The following is a 17,425-nucleotide window of genomic DNA, read 5'->3' as shown; positions in this document are numbered from 1 at the left end:
TCTCGAGTTGGAATGTCGTCAGTCTTACTCCTTGTAACGAGGATGGAGGGATGGATGCAAGAATGACAGTTGACCCATCTGGGGAGGCTTATCTCAGAGAGCGTGAGCGAAAATTGAACTTCGGTTCCGGATGGGTAAAAGCTGCGTATCTTGCAGATTAATCTGCATCACTGCAACGAAGGGGAGATAATAGCTTGTCACCACATCTGTTCTATAACAAATAAGGCTTAAAGTTCGAGGTGAACTGACTATGTTTTATGTTGATTGTTACTACACAAATGCGCCAATATGGCAGCCTAAATAGATAAAAGATCACTTTAAATGTAATATTACAGTACCGCACCTACAGTATTAGCGGATATATTCGAATCGCCCCCCCATTTTTTCTTATTTTATCCTATATAGCTATGAATATAATTGTATTTGTCGATTATGTGGGTGCGTATGGTTATTATAAATGTGGAACAATGAGGAGTTTGACAGTGGTTTGTTTCTTATCATATCTGCTCGTAATTGCTACGAGCAGCAGTTTCACCGTTCTTGTTTTTGTTACCGTTGTTAATTTTATCTAATATTCAATTGTAGATAATTGCCGGTGTTGCTATAACAATATACTAATCATATTTATTTTGTGTAATCTTCTATTTCAGATTGCGTTCCCTCCCCTTTTTTTCGAGTTCTGTTTATTCTGCTCTGCGTTTGTTCGTACGTTCTTCATTCATTCTTTTTCGTCCATCCATCATCATCGTCATCATCCTCACAGTCGTTATTAAGAACAACGACGGCCACACTGTGATTTGTTAAATTCGAAAGTTTACAAAAATAACGAAGAAGAAGAAGTAGAAAAAATGATGTGATGGCTAAAATGGCTTCAGGGGATCTTTCTTTAACAAGTACGAGTAGTCAAGAAGGTAAGTTGTTTAGTTTTTTGTTTTTAGATAGACCCATGGTTCCTTTTGAGAATATGCATAGAATCACTTTCTAAGTCGATTTATGCATGTCCGTCCGTCCGTCCGTCCGTCTGTCTGTCGATGTTAAATTGTAAACAAAGTACAGGTCGCATTTATGATCCGAATTGGATGAAATTTGGCACAGGTCACTTATTCGGCCCAAGGACGAACCCTATTGAAGTTGGGAAAAATCGGTTCAGATTTAGATATAGCTCCCATATATATTTAACCGATTTAATGTAAACGGTCCCTATATATCTTTAGGTCTATAATGATGTCTGCCAAGTTTCGTGAAAATCGGTCCAGATTTAGATATAGCTCCCATATATAGTTTCGTCCGATTTCAGGTAAATGGTGCCCCAAAGTCCCTATATATCTTTTGATTTGCACGAAATTTGGCATAACGTGCTGAATTAAGCCTAGAGTGATGTCTGCCAAGTTTCGGGAAAATCGGTCCAGATTTAGATATAGCTCCCATATATAGGTTCGTCCGATTTCATGTAAATGGTGCCCCAAAGTCCCTATATATCTTTTAATTTGCACGAAATTTGGCATAACGTACTGAATTAAGCCTAGAGTGATTTCTGCCAAGTTTAGAGAAAATCGGTCCAGATTTAGATATAGCTCCCATATATAGTTTCGTCCGATTTCATGTAAATGGTGCCCCAAAGTCCCTATATATCATTCGATTTCCACGAAATTTGGCATAACGTACTGAATTGAGCCTAGAATGATGTCTGCCAAGTTTCATGAAAATCGGTCCTGATTTAGATATATCTCCCATATATAGTTTCGTCCGATTTCATGTAAATGGTGCCCCAAAGTCCCTATATATCTTTCGATTTGCACGAAATTTGGTACAGCCTATTCATTTAGGTCTAGAATGATGTATGTAAAGTTTCGTGGAAATCGGTTCAGATTTAGATATAGCTCCCATATATAGTTTCGTCCGATTTCATGTAAATGATACCCCAAAGTCCCTATATATCTTTCGATTTGCACGAAATTTGGCATAACGTACTTAATTGAGCCTAGAAGGATGTCTGCCAAGTTTTATGAAAATCAGTCCAGATTTCTATATAGCTCCCACTTATATATAGCTCCCACTTATAGTTTCGTCCGATTTCATGTAAATGGTGCCCCAAAGTCCCTATATATCTTTCGATTTGCACGAAATTTGGTACAGCCTAATCACTTAAGTCTAGAATGATGTATGTAAAGTTTTGTGAAAATCGGTCCAGATTTAGATATAGCTCCCATATATAGTTTCGTCCGATTTCATGTAAATGGTACCCCAAAGTCCCTATATATCTTTCGATTTGCACGAAATTTGGCATAACGTACTGAATTGAGCCTAGATTGATGTCTGCGTTGTTTCGTGAAAATCGGTCCACATTTAGATATAGCTCCATTTTATTATAGTTTGATTTTAAGTACTTGACGCACCAAGGAACCAATAGGAACAAAACGTTCTGAAATTAGTATAACGTATCCTGTGACAAGTTTGTTTGAAATCGCTTAATATTTGGCCCGATTTCAAGTAAATTGCGCATCAAACTCCTCATGTTAGTCAGTTTGACATCAAATTTTGCACAACGTACAAAATTGAGCATAGAATTATGTAGTTTCGTTTTCTAGAAGTACAGACATAGCCCAACGTATGACCTATTTATATTTGTTTGAAGTCGATTTACATACTTTATGGATAGATCTACGTAGATTCACATTTAGATAAATATCACATATTTTATTTCATTCAAGTTCATGCTAATAGTCCTGTTTAATATACCCATAGTGGTGAAGGGTATCATATAGTCGGCCCCGTCCGACTTTACTACTTTCCTTACTGGTTCTATATTCTATATATTATGATCCCGCTTATTATTCATGACATAATCGATTGCAAATAAATGTCAACACCCTATGTTGGAAATTTTAGGAAGAGTTCCATCTAAAATGTCTGTAAAATATACAAATTTTGCCATCAGTAACATAAACATTGTTTGCATAGATTCACTTATCTGTACTATCTTCTACATAAATATCCCGACCGTTTTTGTTTACATCGGAATTTTTAACCACACATTCCAATCTCATTCGCTTTTTCCACATGTTGTTGAAACCTTCAACTGTCAGTATACCTATGGTGTAGGGTATCAAAAATTCGGCCCGGTCGAACTCAACGCTTTTTATACCCTTCACCACTCTGTGGTACAGGGTATTATGTCTTTGTGCATATGTTTGTAACAGGCAAAAGGAAACGAGATAGACACATGGTTCCTTTTGAGAATATCCATAGAATCACTTTCTGAGTCGATTTATGCATGTCCGTCCGTCCGTCTGTCGATGTAAAATTGTAAACAAAGTACAGGTCGCATTTATAATCCGAATTGGATGAAATTTAGCACAGGTCACTTATTTGGCCCAAGGACGAACCCTATTGAAATTGGGAAAAATCGGTTCAGATTTAGATATAGCTCCCATATATATATTTAACCGATTCAATGTAAACAGTCCCTATATATCTTTCGATTTGCACGAACTTTGGTACAGCCTAATCATTTAGGTCTAGAATGTCTGCCAAGTTTCATAAAAATCTGTTCAGATTTAGATATAGCTCCCATATATATATTTAACCGATTTAATGTAAACGGTCCCTATATATCTTTCGATTTGCACGAAATTTGGTACAGCATAATCATTTAGGTCTAGAATGATGTCTGCCAAGTTTCGTAAAAATTGGTCCAGATTTAGATATAGCTCCCATCAGGGACGTACGCAGGGGGGCGGCCCGGGGGGCCCGGGCCCCCCCCCCCCCCCCGAATGATTTTTTTTCACAGTAAATTTATGTTTGCAACAGCGAATTTTTCTCATTTTGTACTACCGGGCCCCCCCCGAAATGAAATCCTGTGTACGTTGCTGGCTCCCATATATAGTTTCGTCCGATTTCATGCAAATGGTGCCCCAAAGTCCCTATATGTCTTTCGATTTGCACGAAATTTGGCATAACGTACTGAATTGATCCTAGAATGATGTCTGCCCAGTTTCGAGAAAATCGGTCCAGATCAAGATATAGCTCCCATATACAGTTTCGTCCGATTTCATGTAAATGGTGCCCCAAAGTCCCTATATATCTTTCGATTTGCACGAAATTTGGTACAGCCTAATCATTTAGGTCTAGAATGATGTGTGCCAAGTTTCGAGAAAATCGGTTCAGATTTAGATATACCTCGTCCGATTTAAGGTAAATTGGGCAACAAAGTCTCTCTACATCCTTCGATTTGCATGAAATTTGACATAGAGTACTGAATTAGGTGCAGAACTATGTGTGCCAAGTTTTGATAATCTCGGTTCAGATTTAGATAGAGCTCCCATATATATATATATATATATATATATATATATATATTCGTCCGATGTTAGGTAAATGGGGCTCCAAATTCCCTCTATATCTTTCGATTTGCATGAAATTTGGCACAGAGTACTGAATTAGGTCCAGAACGATGTGTGCCAAGTTTCGAGAAAATCGGTTCAGATTTAGATATAGCTCCCATATATAAGTTCGTCCGATTTAAGGTAAATGGGGCACCAAAATCCCTATATATGATTCGATTTGCACGAATTTTGGCATAAAGTACTGAATTAGGTCCAGAATGATGTTTGCCAAGTTTCGGGAAAATCGGTTCAGATTTAGATATAGCTCCCATATATAGTTTCGTCCGATTTAAAGTAAATGGTGCACCAAAGTCCCTATATATCATTCGATTTGCTCGAAATTCGGCATAGCGTACTGAATTAAATCTAGAAAGATGTGTGTAGAATTTCGTGAAAATCGTTTAAGATTTAGATATAGCTCCCATATATATTTTCGTCCGATTTTAGGTAAATAGTGCACCAAAGCCGATGCGTGTTGAATTTAATGAAAATCGGTTCGGATTTAGATATTGCTCCCACATATATTTTCGTCCGATTTTAGGTAAAAAGTGCACCAAAGCCCCTATATATCCATCGATTTGCACGAAATTTGACATAGCGTACTGAATTAAGTCTAGAACGATGCGTGTTAAATTTCATGCAAATCGGTTCAGATTTAAATATAGCTCCCACATATATTTTCGTCCGACTTAATTAAATGGTAAAGTCCCTAAAATTTGGAAAGTTTTGGTGAAATCGGCTCAAATTTGGATAGACTTAATTAAATGGTATACCAAAGTCCTTATATATCATTCTTTATCAAAGTCCCTAAAATTTGGAAAGTTTTGGTGAAATCGGCTCAAATTTGGATAGAGCTACCATATATATTATCTCCCGATTTTTAGTAAATGATGCACCAAGATCTTAAAATGTTTCTGATATGCACAAAACTTACTGAAATTAGTATAACATAACCTGGGACAAGTTCCGATGAAATCGGTTTAGATTTTGATATAGCTTTTATGTATATTTCTGTCCGATTTTAAATTAAGTAATTTAGTATATGTTGCACAAATTTAGTATAGGTTGCAGAATGACATGTTTATGGATCCAATTTCATTTTACTGGTCCTTCAAAAATGCGACAACTCTTAGGATTCATCGGTTGAATATACCCAAAGTGGTGAAGGGTATCATATAGTCGGCCTCGTCCGACTTTACTACTTTCCTTACTGGTTTTTTTTCGATGTGATATTCAAAGTAGTAGTATTAATGTTATTATAATAATAAATAAAAGACAAGGTCGTGATTTCTTGCTATTGTTGATATCTCTGATTACGTTCAAAATACCATAATTTAAAATCAACAACAACAACAATTTGAGGAGAGTTAGTTTTTTTTCAACTTATAATTGTTGTGATACTATTAAAGGGAAATTATGTCATTATTATTGAATTTATTATAGATTAGAATGCACCATTTTCATGTGTGTGTGTTTTTTTTTAATTTGTCAAATGATTTTTGTGTTCAACCTGCGAGGATTGTTAACAAAGTATTGAGGATTTTTATTTATATAGAAAGTATCCTGCCCACGTACTGGTAGGTTATAGCATACCCAATGCTAAAAAAACCCTCCTGTTGAAGATATTTTATTAATTGTGTTCACCTTACATTGCTGGAAAGAAAGAAGAAAAGAGGGGGTGAAATTAGGTGTGATAATCTAGCCAAAACACATGTTTTTTATACGTGAATATAGGCCATGAAGTCAACTGCCACCCTTTTTACCAAATGTGCAGCGGAGATGCGACTACCTTTGAATGTGCAGGTCAATTAGTCCATAATTCCGATCATTAATTAACCCAAGCCAATTATAGAGGAATTAGTCTCCTTCCCATCGCATATAAAGTGATATCCAGCGTGCTGTGTGAAGGACTGAAGCCAATGGTCATTGTTGGACCATACCAATGCGGCTTCAGTAGGCCTATTCTGTAACTTTTAAGAACATTCGATATTGTTTAATTTTCTATTGTTATTGTAAAAACAGCAAAACAAACAAATGAAATTGTTGTAAAATAAACAATGTCGAATGTTGTTAAACATATACAGAATAGGCCTACAGACCTGTCAAATCCACCATAGACCAGATTTTCACACTGCCCCAAATCCTGGATAAGACCTACGAAAAATACATCGACACATTCCACCTATTCGTCGACTCACAGGTGTTTAAAGCCATGTCTGCGTTTTGCTTTCCTGCAAAATTAATAAGGCTATGCAGGATAACTTTAACTGGCACAAGGTCAGCAGTTAAAGTCCGAAATGACTTATCAGAGCCATTCAATACCAAACGAGCATTCAGACAGGGTGACAGTTTGTTGTGTGACCTGTTTAACATCCTACTGGAAAAGGTCATAAGAGATGCAAATGTGAATAGAAATGGCAAACAACATATGTTTCTCGTCTACGCCGACAACATCAACATAATGGGTCGAACATTGCGAGCTCTGAATATGCGTCGACGCTGAATATTCGCATCTATTCTCGTACATTGACATAGTCAGACGTATTGAGTTGCAGCGACTATGTTGGTTAGGTCATGTTGTGAGAATGGATGAAGATGCCCCAGCCCAGAAGGCATATTAAAGCGAGCTAGCTGATGGTTCACACAGAAAGGGAAGGCCACGAATCCGATGGAGAGATCAAGTGGTCCGGAGGGTACAAATAAAGAGCCTCGGGGAACACGCGTCGCCGAAAAAAGCCTAAACATGTGGTACTGGTCCACATGGCATGCCACCACCTTTCACAAACTATACAGGGCACAGCCTTTTTGTGGTGCGATTTTTATTACCCGGAATTACACGACTTTCGATCATGTATAAGGTATTTGGATATCCAGAGTATGGGATCCACCATGTCGCTATTTCTTTCATCCGCCTCTATTACGGGATATATCAATTCTTTAGACCAGAAGATAAGATGCCTCACTTCCCTAAACGAGGAATATTAAAGCCTAAGTCCACACTGGGTTCTGCGAAAAATTTTCCTAAATATCTAAGTGATAGTGAAAGGGTAGGATAAGAATCACTGATAGTGGATAAGGTCGAGCTGGTATTTTTCTCTTCTCTAACCATAATGGACCTCACTTTAGACATTTGTCATGGATGGTTTAAATGCCAGAATTTGGTGGACTTTTCAATTGGTATACCCACATCGTTGGTATATAAATTCGAAATGGATTATATGTAGCAGTAATTACAACAGTACAATCACGTTTCCACGACGGAGGAGTCTGCCACCTCGTCAGCTCATTGCGTAAAAGCTACAACAACACCTTGCTTCCAGCGTTTCTTTAAATTTAGCAGTTTAAATTTATTTAGTTACCTTTGAGTATCCCAAGTTGCCTTCGGAGTTCACTCTCATATTTACTTGACTGCCTCTGAAGCACCGGCTTCCCCACTATTATTTTATTAATATGATTTAAATATCTTCATTCATAATTATTATATTAAACATTATCTAGATAACTTAAAAATATTATCTTAATTATCTATAGCGATTTTCTAACTAAAAAATGTTTATTCTTTTGCAGAAGAAGGTCCTGAATATGTTGATTATGACCGGACATTACGTCCTCCATCGAATTCGAGTGGCAGTACAACAGCTGGCAACATGAATAACAATAATTCAAATAATAATGGCTCTGGTGGTGGCAGCGGCATTGGCGGTGGTGGCGTCAGTGGGAGTTCTTCAGGATCTGGTAATCCAAAGAAATTCGATACTATCAAAATTCAATATGATTCAGCGTTAATGGAATTAAAAACATTGCGACATCAACATGCCGACACCGTGCGCCGGTGTGATAATTTAGAAAATCAATTGGCATTCTATCAGGAACAATATAATGCAGCTATGAATCAAATTAAAAGTTCCGAACGTAATAAATTGGGTGATGTTGTGGCGGAAAATGCAAGGCTCAAACAACAAAATTCAATGCTCGAGCGGAAATTAATGCGTCTCGAGAATGAGAGTCAGAGTCAAAGTTCGGCCGAAAGAAATGCCAACTCCTATTACTGTGATTATAATGAGCGAGGAGGTGTTGGTGGTGGCGGCGGCGGTGTTTCGAGTGGTGGCAATGGTGGTGCGGTTGTTGTTAAATGTGATGGCAATTGTCCGGAAACGGAAAAACTTAGCGAAGAACTCATATTGGCTAAGGAGCGTAACAACGATTTAATGAAGGAAAAGGAGAAATATAAGAAAAGTTTCAATGCCGTATTAATGGACTTGGAAAAGGAGCGAAAATTCTATAGAGACTCAAGGGATCAATTCAACATGCAAAGGGAACAATTCCAATTGCAAAGGGAAATTATGGAAAAAGAAAATCAAAAATTACAAAGTCTATTGGCAAGCGAAACGGATAAAAATCTGTTGATATCAATGCAAAAGAGTCGCATTGAAGAAGAACTAAATCAACTGCTGTCCGAAAAGGACAACGTGTTGCAAGAACATCAAAAAATGTCCGATGATTTGGCAGCAGCAAATAAGGAAATAGAACAATATAAAAAGGATGAAATCATGTATAAAAACGAACTGAAGTTGTTGCAACAGAAAAGGGATCTGCTCAAGTCTCGCGAAAGCACCTGGTCCAAAGAGTTCTCTGACAGTAAGGATGACTTTAAGGAAATAGAAAAATTACGAAAAAGTCTTGAAAAAGCCCATGCCGAGGTGGAACGTGCTGCCCAGGACACAGAGGAGGCGAAACGTGTTCGAGACTGGGCCATATCTCAGCGTGAGAAAATTGTACAGGAACGTGACTCGGTAAAGACATTATGTGATAACTTGCGCAAAGAAAGAGATAAGGCAATTTCCGATTTACTCTCCGCCATCCGGGACAGTGAAAAAATCAAAAAACAAAAGGATGAAGCTCAACGAAAAATCGATGTGCTCAAAGAACAATTAGAGCAAAATCAAAATAATGATTCGGCATCTAGGCGTAGTTTTCGTATGAGCACCTATGAGGCAGAGGATATTTTGGAGATTGATTTAACAAATTATCATGCCGATTGTGATATAGGTTTGATTTTGGATGACAGCAATCAAAGGCAGTTGGTGTGCGGTGTTACCAATGTCTCACCGGCATTTGGGAAGCTGAAGATAAACGATGTTATAGTTAAGGTGAATAATATTGATTGTCAAAATTTAACCAAACGTATGCTGATCGATGAAATCAGAGCTTCAGCGCCTAGATGTACTTTGCTAGTGTCGAGGACACGGCAGAGTAAAAGGCATTTCTACACCGTACATTTGAATTTGCAACAAAATCCCAACCATGGTCTTCACCTGGATACGGGAGTTTTCATTTCGAAAATCGAACCAAATTCTGTGGCTGCTTTCGAGCCGGAACTGGAGGCCGGTGATCGCATCCTTTCCATTAACAATAAATCCATGGAGGGTATACAATCGCTGGAGGATGTCATGGCAATTTTAAATGATGAACGCAACGAATCCATTGCCATATTTGCTTTGAAAAATGTTCAAGATTCAGGTGGCGGTTCAGATTCACAACGACGTATGACCACTTCGGCAGCACAAACCGATTCTATTGACTCCATGCATCGTGTAACGGGCACAAAACATCCATCAAAAATTGCCGAAATGCTGAGTAAGTTTAAAGAGAAGATACACATATCGAAACCGGGTTCGGATGGTGGTGACCACTTTGCCCAAGAGCATGACGCCTTGGCTGCCTTAGATTCAGTATTAAGTGAGAATTCTTCGGAGAAGAGTAAAGAAAATCTCTTCAAGCGTAACAAATCGAAAAAGAAAGAAAAGGAGGCGGCAGCGAAAAGTATGGGCACCTGGCCACGTACCAATATACTACAAGCATCACAAGAAAATCCGACGGGAACTATTGTACATCGTGAAAAGAAACGGGCACCGCTGTCGTTGTTCACAGCGGGTCCCATTAATGTGGATAAAGATGATGAGCGAGCTGATTCTGATGAAGCTCCACCACCATTGCCGCCCATGCACAATAAGCCTCAGGCTCATATACGCAACGGTGTTGGATCGAATGTCAAACACAATCCAAATCGTAATTCCAATCCCATACCCAGTTCTGTACTTTTTCAAAGTCCAAATGGTTCAGGTGTTGGTGGCAATGGCGGTGGCAATGGGGGCAACTATGCAGTCAATAACTATATGAGACATTCGGTGTATGCAACGCCCACGAGTATGGAATCGGAACCATTGGTTATGGAACAATCGAAACCATTGCAAAGGCCAAATCCCATTATGGGTAGCGCTGTAGTGCCTAATATGAGACCGAAGCAGACCGATAAATATGGAAATCCTCGCTTACAAAATCACAACTATCAAAATCGTTATTCGTTGAATATAACGCCGACAGAGCTGTATAAGACCACGGGGCAACAGGCCCAGCAACAGGTCATCAATAATGGTGGACAACAGTTGTCGCAACATCAACAAATGTCCATGAGCGGTGGTGGTGGCGATTTAATATCACGCAAACAACATCTGTTTGATATGTTCCACAACAATTCCACGTCGTCGAACAATAAACAAATGCCAATGCCACACCATCCGGCCCATTTTGTTCCACTACAACCACCCCAACCGCCGCCACATTCAAACAATTTCATTCGCTCAAATTCATCCAATCAGCAGCAACAGCAACAAAACTCTTTGGATATGATTTCATTAAAATCTCAAAATTCCATAGATTCGATATTGTCGACCAAAAGTCCGCCAATAAGTGAATATGCAGTACTTGCCAACTACCCTAAACGAGGTATACCAATGCCACAATCCGCACCGGGCTCTGCCACGAAAAATGTTTCCAAATATCCAAGTGATAGCGAGAGTATAGCTTCCGGAATCGCCGGTGTTGGTGGGGGTGGAGCCGGTCTTTTTCTCTCCTCCAACAATAATGGACTTCACTCAAGACATTTGCCTCTGTTTCCCTCCTTTACACAATCCACACATTCACCTATGAGACCAATACGCCACTCTAGTCCCTTAACATTACCCTCACCACCGCCACTATTGCAAGGTGGCAGCAGTGGTACAGGCGTTGGAGGTGGTGGTTCCAATGCCCATCATTTGGTGGACTCATCAATTGGTATACCCACATCTTCGGTGGATAAATTCGAAATGGATTATATGCAGCAACAGCAGCAACAACAACAGCACAATCAACATCAAAATCATCCTCATTACCTAAATGACTATCACCCGCCCAGTATACCCTCACATGCCGCCGGCTATCATCCCTCACCAGTGAGCGGCAATATGCCCACATCGTCTTCATCGGGCATGGGTCAAGGTGGTGTAATCTATGAAGGTGGTACATTTCCACGTAAAAAAGATCACCAACGTCTGCGTATACCCTCGAATCCAAGTGTAGCTAGTAAAAATAGTGGTGTGAAGAATAGTTCTGGATCCATAGATCATCACTATAGTACATCGGGTCAAACGACGGGATCGTCGCTGATGACCAGCTCCTCAATGTCACCATATGGGGGTGGAGGTGGCGGTGGAGCCATGGTTAGTTCACATCATCAGCATCATCATACGGCCCTAACAAATGTCGCGGCCAATGGCGGCAACAGTGGTCGCGGTTCACCCATGCCTCAGGTTCACGTTGAGGTGCTATCACATGGCGGCAGCAAACGCAATTCCAATGTGCCGTCGGATTTTTTATGCCCTGGAGATCTTAGAAGAGTCACGATTGATAAGAGCGACAAGTCGCTCGGTATTACAATTCAATGTAATAACAATGGAGGCGGTATTTTTGTATCAACTGTAGCCGACAAAAGTATTGCCACTCGTGCTGGTCTTCAGGTGGGCGATCAACTCTTAGAAGTCTGCGGCTTAAATATGCGCTCGGCTACAAATGATATAGCAGCTAATGTATTGCGTCAATGTGGTAATTCCATAACGATGTTGGTGCAATATAATCCAGAAAGTGAGTAGGAACATGCGATTACAAAGTGAGTGGTGGAGGTACATTTTAAATTTTTTCCTTTTTCTATATCTTGCAGAATTTCACTCAGCTGAATATGAAGGCACTCACAATTTAGAACCTGAATCTCCGGTAAATCATTCGGGCTCGCCAACACCACGTAATTCACCACGTCCCCCATTGCGACCAATGTTGGCCTCACTGCCACCCATGCCCATTGTATCGAACCAACAGCCAACAAATGTTATGACACAAAGTGCAATAATGCCACAATCTACATCGCTGATATCACAAAAATCCATTAAGGATCAAAGTTTTGCCGATAGTTTGGAAAATCAATCGGACATCAGTTCAAGTCAAGATTTGCCATCGTCAAATGCAACGACCACAACAACGGCATCAACAACATCAACACTGCCATATGAAGAGGAGCCCCGTTATGTTACCCTACACATGGATAAGTCGAAAAATCCGGGTATCAAACTTTTCGGTGGCAATAAAGTTGGTATATTCGTGCACGATGTACATCCCGGTTCGCCCTCAGATCGGGCCGGCGTCCGTAAAGGTGATCAAATTCTGGAGTATAATGGTGTGGATCTGAGATGTGTTACGGCCGAACAAGCAGCAAATGAGATCTCAAAATTGACCGATACTGTAACAATGTTGGTGCAAAATAAACTGAAAAGTAAGTAGTGAGGTCAATTACCAAAATAATTTCGGTTGACAGCTAGTGGCACACAAACTTCGCCAAAAAACATGCACAACATTTTGTAGTCTTTGATTTTTTCCGTCTTTGTCCTAATTCATTGTGGAGCCGTCATCGATTTTAGTTTTAAAATTAATTTATTTCTTCTCATTCCTCATTATAGAATTAAAACAAATCAAAGACAAATCTGGTGATTCTTTTTATATACGAGTGGGGTTTGATCGTACTGGTGACTTGAACGAAGGTGATTTACGTTTTGTCAAAGATGAAGTTCTCTATGTAGATAATACAGTGTTCAATGGGACTTTCGGATTGTGGCGTGCTTGGAAATTGGATTCTAAAGGATATCGTAAGGAGTGTGGTATAATACCATCCCAAATGAAGTAAGTGATTATATTTGTAATTTTAATGGGAAAAATCATTTTTTTATTATTAATTTCAGAGTTGAAGAAGAAATGCGTGCTGCCGAAGTTGTGGAATGTGAAAGTGGTAGCACTGCTCGCCGCGGTAGTACATCGACACGCCGATCATTTTTTCGTCGGAAAAAACATCAACGTAGCTCCTCGAGAGATTCAACAGAAATCGCTAGTTTCAGTAATACACAATTGAGTTACTTTCCTGACTCAGGCATCCTTAATGACGATGGTGGGATATTAAGTTATCAACGAGTTGAACGTTTAGATTGTGAGTATAAAAGACAATGTTTAATTGAAAACAAGAAGAACTAATGAAACATATATAATTTGTTTATTTGTAATTTAGCACCCGTTCGACGACCCGTTTTAATAATTGGCCCACTATCCGAATGTGTTATGGAACGGCTAACAATTGATTTTTCCAATTTATTTAAATTTTGCGATGTAACTGTTATGGATTGTTCTCAGGATGCTATGGAAGAGGGTCTACAACAGAATATCTTTGTGGATTATCGACGGCGTGGCAATAAATTTGAATGCACAACGATTGAGACAATTAATAATGCCTGCAAGAATGTAAATTATTGGCCGAAGGAATTTTATACATGTTTTAAATTTACTTTTGTATTTTTCTGTAATTTTTTCCCTTAGGATCGTCGCCACTGCATACTTGACATATCAATATCAGCCGTGGAACGTCTACAACGTTTACAAATCTATCCAATAGTTTTATTGTTACGCTTTAAATCGGCAAAACAAATACGTGAAATTCGTGACTTTGGCACAGATAAAATTTCCGCCAAGGCGGCCAAGGAAATGTATGAACGTGCACTCAAACTGGAAAATGATTACAAACAATATATATCTGGTAAGTTTAACAATCGAATGTGTTTATACGCTCAACAATTATATTTTTGAGCGTATTATAAATGTGTAACATCATGTGACATTAGTCCTAGATCTATATACCATATCTATCGTCATATTCATTTGTTTTCCCAATATTTATATAAACAATAATAATGGGATCTTAGTTTTAGTTTAAATGTGTGATACGAGTATGAAAATAGATTAAGACTATTAGAAAGATAGTTCCAAATCCGATAGAATGTAACAAGAAGAGGGACCAATTTGAATATAACGCGTAGTATGATTAAAAAAAAAAACTTTTGTCCTAAATCTATATACATTGCTATAATCGTATTCGTTTGTTTTTCCCATTATTTATAAAAACATTGCGTATCACTTTTGCGAACCACACTCGAGGCTCATAGTTTATTACTGATCAACCTATTGCTCTATAGGTTGTCAACAAGGTTTTTTATCAACTCCCCAAGCCTTGGTGAAGAAACACTTTCTTATTCTTCAAATCTCCGGGGATTTCGGTTCAATGATGCAAGTCCCCGTTGAGGGTCCTTAATTGTTCAAGAAGGGGGAAGGTTAGGTTAGGGATGTACGGTTGTTAGTAACAACCGTCCACTTGGAGACTAATGTCCATTGTGATCATCCTTTTTTACCTTGAAAGAGAAAGAGAACAGAGAGTGGAAGAACAAGGAAAAGATAGTGAGAGAAGGAGAGCCTAGAAGATGGTTATTTTAGCTATGCCAGATTTTTGGCAAAGCCTAAAATCTGATTGGGGTTTATTTTGGAGAAGAAATCTAGGTTATCAATTTCATATCTTCCAAAGTGTGTCTTCTGCGGATTTCGCCAATGAAATGCAGTGACCTGTTATGATCTCTCTCTTATTATGTGACAACAGCGAAGAAGTTCTTCGGCGAGAGAATTCAGGTATCTTTTCAGATTCTGCAACCAGCTTCTCTCGACCATTTGTTACCGACTACCTCGAGTTTATATGAGTAATATATTTCTAATTCCCTACAGTAAACGCCTGCACCAGTGCCTTCCTCTGATGTCATCAAAGTCTCTATGAGAGGGAACATAGTCACTAATGTGAGTATTTCTCCTCAGGAAATCACAACCTGGCGTTATGTTGAGAATACTAGCATGACCATACGTCTTAGCGTTCCGGTAGTCAGAGTTTAATTTTGTCAGCAGTATCTTTTTGTTGACCCCCTGCCACCATACAAGGCAAACATATGTCAGAATGGGGAGAACGACACATACAGCCAGTGTATGATCTCTGCCCTTTCTTAGAGCGTTCCTCAACATTCCTATTCCACGTTAATTTGGGGTCAATGATTGTACCAAGGTATTTTGCTTCTTCAAAAAGGGATAGGGTCACTCCTCTCAAAGATGGCAAGCGAAAACTATGGAGTTCTTGCAAGAGTAGAGTGCTATCAGTCCTTTCTTAGAGCGTTCCTCAACATTCCTATTCCACGTTAATTTGCGGTCAAGATGGCAGCCGGAAACTAGGAATCTTACGTTTCCTAGTGAAGAGCATTAATTCTGTCTTAGTGGGGTTTACACCAAGACCCTTGGCGTGTGCCCAGTTGGACAGAGTTGAAAGGGCGCTCTCCATAATATCTGAAATTGTCATTAGAAATTTCCGACCAACCAGCAAGATTACATCATCGGCATAGGCTACAACCTTTATTTTAAGATGATCGAATTTCAGTAGTATATTATTTATCACCAGAAGCCACAGAAGGTGAGATAGTACTCCACTCTTTGGTGTACCTCATCCGTGCTTTCCAGAATTTTATCAATCCAATCCGTTAGAAGTTAGGGGATACCTGAGCTTACAAGAGCAGAATGGATGGCCTCTAGCTTCACATTGTTGAAAGCTCCCTCGAGGAACGCTGCCAAGGTGTAGCCGGATGAGTCCATATTCTTCTCAATGCGTCCAACCACCTCATGTAAGGCCGTATCCACTGATTTGGCTTTGATGTAGGCATGCTGGGAGTTGCTAATTTTGTTTTGATCTGATTTCTGAGTCTAGTAACCTTTCTAACGTCTTGAGTAGAAAGGAAGAGAGGCTAATCGGTCTATAGTCCTTTCGTAGCGTTTGAATCGGCTTCACGGCTTTCGGGATAAAGGAAGTAGACAAGCCCTAAAAATGTCTTGCAGAGAGGATAATACTCGTTCATCTGCGTGTTGCAGCATGGCCGGTATTACACCATCTGGGATTGAAAACTATTTATCGCCCATTCCAGAAGAGGAAACATCAAGAGAATATCATTTGATAGCAATAATCACTTAAAAACTACCCCCCAATTATAATTTTTAACAACAGCTTACGAACCTTAATAACAGTGGATTATCTTTTACTTATATCTTTCTTTCAGCTGTTATTCCTGGTGTTAGCATTAAACACATGTGTACCCAAATCAAAGATGCCGTTGACAAGGAACAGGATAAGATTCTATGGGTTCCAGTTTCTAATAATTGAAGAATGAAATGTGCATAACTAACATTTTAATACTATATAATGAAATAGTATTTAGTGTGCCTATTTCTTTTCTTCTTCTACATCTCTACAAAAATATTCTAAGAATTCTTCATTGAACAACACCACAATACGCACATATCAGAATATTTTTTATTGTTTATATATTTTGTTTTTAGTAATAATTTAAACACTACGACCAATTTTTAAGTATTTCATTTCCCTGCTGTAGAAATATTTTTTTTTTTTTAAATTTTAGAAAAACAAGCAATGTGTAATCCTTTTTTTATTTATATATTTTATTACTTATATAAGTTATATATACTACTAATAACTGCAAGTATTCTTTTTTATGTTAATTGCTTGATTTTTTGTCGCTTGTGTTTGTTTTTATTAGTTCTATTTTTTGTGTTTTTTTTGTTTTCTGTATTTTTGCCTGTTTTTTTATGAGAGCTAAAGGGCGGGAGAGCCAAAAGATTGAGGGTTAAAATAGCCAAGAATACAATTGGTCATTCCGAGTTCATAATGAAGAGAATATTTTCTCTCAAAGAATTATCGCTGTTGACCCTTTCTATAATTCCCTTGTTGATACTTTTCGAGGAGTTTTGAATTC

At 38.7% G+C, this 17,425-nt stretch overlaps 1 protein-coding gene across 1 annotated transcript; it reads left to right on the top strand.

Annotated features, from left to right (window-relative positions):
* Positions 1–849: 849 nt before the first annotated feature.
* LOC133338152 (disks large homolog 5) lies at positions 850–16,821 on the top strand. The gene is made up of 8 exons (XM_061546335.1): positions 850–911; positions 7,953–12,347; positions 12,424–13,029; positions 13,214–13,433; positions 13,493–13,734; positions 13,813–14,042; positions 14,118–14,334; positions 16,712–16,821. Exons 1-8 carry the CDS (start codon positions 857–859, stop codon positions 16,813–16,815), a joined length of 6,069 nt encoding a protein of 2,022 aa, XP_061402319.1. The 5' UTR covers positions 850–856; the 3' UTR covers positions 16,816–16,821.
* The last annotated feature ends 604 nt before the right edge of the window (positions 16,822–17,425 follow it).

This window comes from Musca vetustissima, unplaced genomic scaffold, assembly GCF_032173495.1.
Source record: "Musca vetustissima isolate MV318-11 ecotype Yass unplaced genomic scaffold, APGP_CSIRO_Mvet_v1 utg43337, whole genome shotgun sequence".
Lineage (NCBI taxonomy): Eukaryota > Metazoa > Arthropoda > Insecta > Diptera > Muscidae > Musca > Musca vetustissima.
Note: the sequence above shows the minus strand (reverse complement) of the source record. Positions and strands in the feature narration are given on the sequence as shown.

Excerpts from the sequence above, each read along its gene's own strand:
- LOC133338152 (XM_061546335.1), top strand. The coding sequence starts at position 857 with ATGGCTAAAATGGCTTCAGGGGATCTTTCTTTAACAAGTACGAGTAGT. Across the intron at positions 912-7,952 it reads AAGTACGAGTAGTCAAGAAG|AAGAAGGTCCTGAATATGTT; the intron begins GTAAGTTGTTTA and ends ATTCTTTTGCAG. Across the intron at positions 14,043-14,117 it reads TTAATAATGCCTGCAAGAAT|GATCGTCGCCACTGCATACT; the intron begins GTAAATTATTGG and ends TTTTTCCCTTAG.